Source organism: Apium graveolens, chromosome 3 (genome assembly GCF_009905375.1).
Source record: "Apium graveolens cultivar Ventura chromosome 3, ASM990537v1, whole genome shotgun sequence".
NCBI lineage: Eukaryota > Viridiplantae > Streptophyta > Magnoliopsida > Apiales > Apiaceae > Apium > Apium graveolens.
Window position 1 is genome coordinate 291,031,477 of NC_133649.1, and position 2,972 is coordinate 291,034,448.

At 33.2% G+C, this 2,972-nt stretch overlaps 1 protein-coding gene across 1 annotated transcript; it reads left to right on the forward strand.

The window, feature by feature from the left end:
* Nucleotides 1–293: 293 nt before the first annotated feature.
* On the forward strand, nucleotides 294–2,072 carry LOC141711122 (transcription factor MYB61-like). Its single transcript, XM_074513551.1, has 2 exons — nucleotides 294–527; nucleotides 1,039–2,072. The coding sequence occupies exons 1-2, from the start codon at nucleotides 392–394 to the stop codon at nucleotides 1,407–1,409; spliced, it is 507 nt and encodes a 168-aa protein (XP_074369652.1). The 5' UTR covers nucleotides 294–391; the 3' UTR covers nucleotides 1,410–2,072.
* The last annotated feature ends 900 nt before the right edge of the window (nucleotides 2,073–2,972 follow it).

Sequence of the window (2,972 nt, forward strand, 5' to 3'; positions counted from 1 at the left end):
CTAACAAAACACTTCTTCTGCGCTGTCATATATGATGTTTATCTGGTCCTCTCAAGACTTAAAAAAGTATTTTCTAAGTTCTAATTGATATATACATATATCTACAGTTATTTCATTGTTTCTCCGATATGTATACAAGTATAATAATATATATAAATACACCGTGACCTACACTTTACCAATACAACGCAAGTATGCATATCATAAGTAATGTTAATAATTGGACAAAACTTAACTTCTTTATGTAGAATAGACATAGATTAACGGAGAACATTATTGAAATATAATAGTATGTAGAAAACACTATTGAGGAGGAGAGAAAATTTGTATATATATATATATATATAATGAGACAACAATAGCTAGGTTGAATTTTATTTGAAGGATAGAGATGGGGCATCACTGCTGCAGCAAACAGAAAGTTAAGAGAGGTCTCTGGTCCCCTGAAGAAGATGAAAAACTCATGAGACACATCACTTCTCATGGTCATGGTCATGGCTGCTGGAGTGCTGTTCCCAAACTAGCAGGCATAATGCATTATATAGTTATTTCATTCCTTGATCGATCGATATGGGTATAATTTTGATTCATTATTTACCTACGAAGCAGGGATGAAGCAGACATTCTTGGGTCACCCAACGAATTCCTGTATTCTCATGCACCATCGTTTCGGATACTCGGATTCTCGAGTATACTCCGATATTCAATATATTCTTAAAAATTCTCAACTAAAATACATATTTTTTTAATATTTATATTACATATATAAGTAATTTTAGTTAAAATTTTTGTTTTATAGATGCTTATATCATGTATTTGATACAATTTGTATAAAACTATTAGTTTTGTTAATAGATTTCATCATTTATAATATCAAATATACATTTATAATAAATATATGTGCCGTATCCCCCGCACCCGAATCCTCATATTATTTTATTTACCGAATCCATGTATCCCGTACTACGCACCCGCGTCCCCGCACCCATATCCTTGCTTCTTAGTTATTTACCAATGTTATGTGTTTATGATCTTCAGGATTGCAAAGGTGTGGAAAGAGTTGTAGACTTAGGTGGATCAATTACTTGAGGCCTGATCTGAAAAGAGGTTCATTTACGGAACAAGAGGAAAGAACTATTATTGATGTACATAGAATTTTAGGCAACAGATGGGCTCAAATTGCCAAACATTTGCCAGGTAGAACAGATAATGAAGTCAAGAACTTTTGGAATTCATGCATCAAGAAGAAGCTTATTGCTCAAGGTTTAGATCCCAATACTCACAATCTTCTCTCTCTCCATCAAAATCATAATCATGAAAAAAATATTTCATGTAATATTAAGAAGAAGGCAGCATCAGTCTTTTCTTTAAGTACTACTAGCAGTACTATTACTTCATATCCAAATTAGACTCCAATTTGAAGCCTTCTGCTCTAGCATTGCCTGGTGAATGTACAACCACAATCGATGGATTCGAATACAAAAACCCTAAATTGGTTTGGAATACAACTTATAGTTCAGAGTCGTCGTTGATTGGATTTGCTAACGACTTCATACCGATTCCATCATCCTCGATGAATCGTTCCAATTTCGGTGTAGTTAATCAAGAAAAGTGTATGTGGGGCACTAGTGCTAGTCTTGATCAAAACGTTAGAACAATTGCAAGAAAAGATATGGAGCTTGAAGAGGAAGCACAACAAAAGAAGCGTTTCGAAGGGGAGTTGATAATAAATGATGTTAATCATGAGTTAGCAAATCTTGATAGTACAGGTATGATTGAGGGGATGGATCATTCGTTTGATGCCGACTCTAACTTTGATTTTGATTTTATGGAAGCTGCATTAGTGCCTTGTGGGATGTATACTAGTGGAGATATCAGGGATCATCTTGCATGGGATTGTTAATGTCACGGTTTTCCATTAGTTTTTAATTCACTTTTTCTTTTTTCAGAATATTGTTAAATTACATTATGTGATTAGATGCAGCGGATCATATATTGTTTGGTGTTAATTTAATGTACAAAAGCTCAGTCATGTTTTGTTGACATCCCGATATGAAAACACAACCGGGAGGAACCAGCAAATATAATCTACGTGTATTAACTATTAAGTACTGCTACCTCTTCCACCAATTTATTTACTATTTTTTTTGCTTTTGGCCCCTATTGTAATGATATTATGAAATAGAATTTAATAATTTATTTTTAATTTTTTTCTTTTTTAATAAAAATTTAAATATTATATTTTTATTTTAAAAAAATATATAAAAAATTAAATAATTATTTAATAAAAAATTTAAAATACATGTCAAGTATATTGGTATCTTCTGTAATAAAAAATTAGATGGAATGGAGAAAATGACAATTAAAGAGTACCTATTTTTTTAAGAAAAAATGACAAAAATAACCGATTTTTGAAAAAATTTAACAAAGATAGTCATTCTGAAAAATGTGGCCAATTTTGGCCGATTAAATACTCCACTGTCAATTGGGTATCCCAATTTGTATAAGATACTCCACTGGTAGTTGGGTATTTCATATATGGGATACTCCCTGTCAGTTGGTATCTTGTATAAAGTAGATACTCCATTAACAGTTAGGTATCCCATCGGTTACAATTGACCAACTTTTCAGAAATTGGTTATTTTTGTCAATTTTGTGTGTAAAAATAGGCTAAATTTGTCTTCAACACACTGTACAAGAAATAAAGGACAACTCGTTTTCTATTTGTATCAGTGCGGTAACTCGCGCGTGCGGCGCAAATCGGGTTCTTCACTGTCTCAGTTTCCGCGCGTCGACCACACGTGAGTCTCCTCCTGGAGCTCAGCTTTTCTCCGCGTACAGTTCCTCTGAGTGCCTGCATGTCGTACGTAATGAATGCAAAGCAAACTCTCCTTCCTAGCACCTATTTTGTTTATTTTATTTTGAATAAACAAAAGAAGATGTACCTCTTTTGGTTCTCCTGTACAACACCT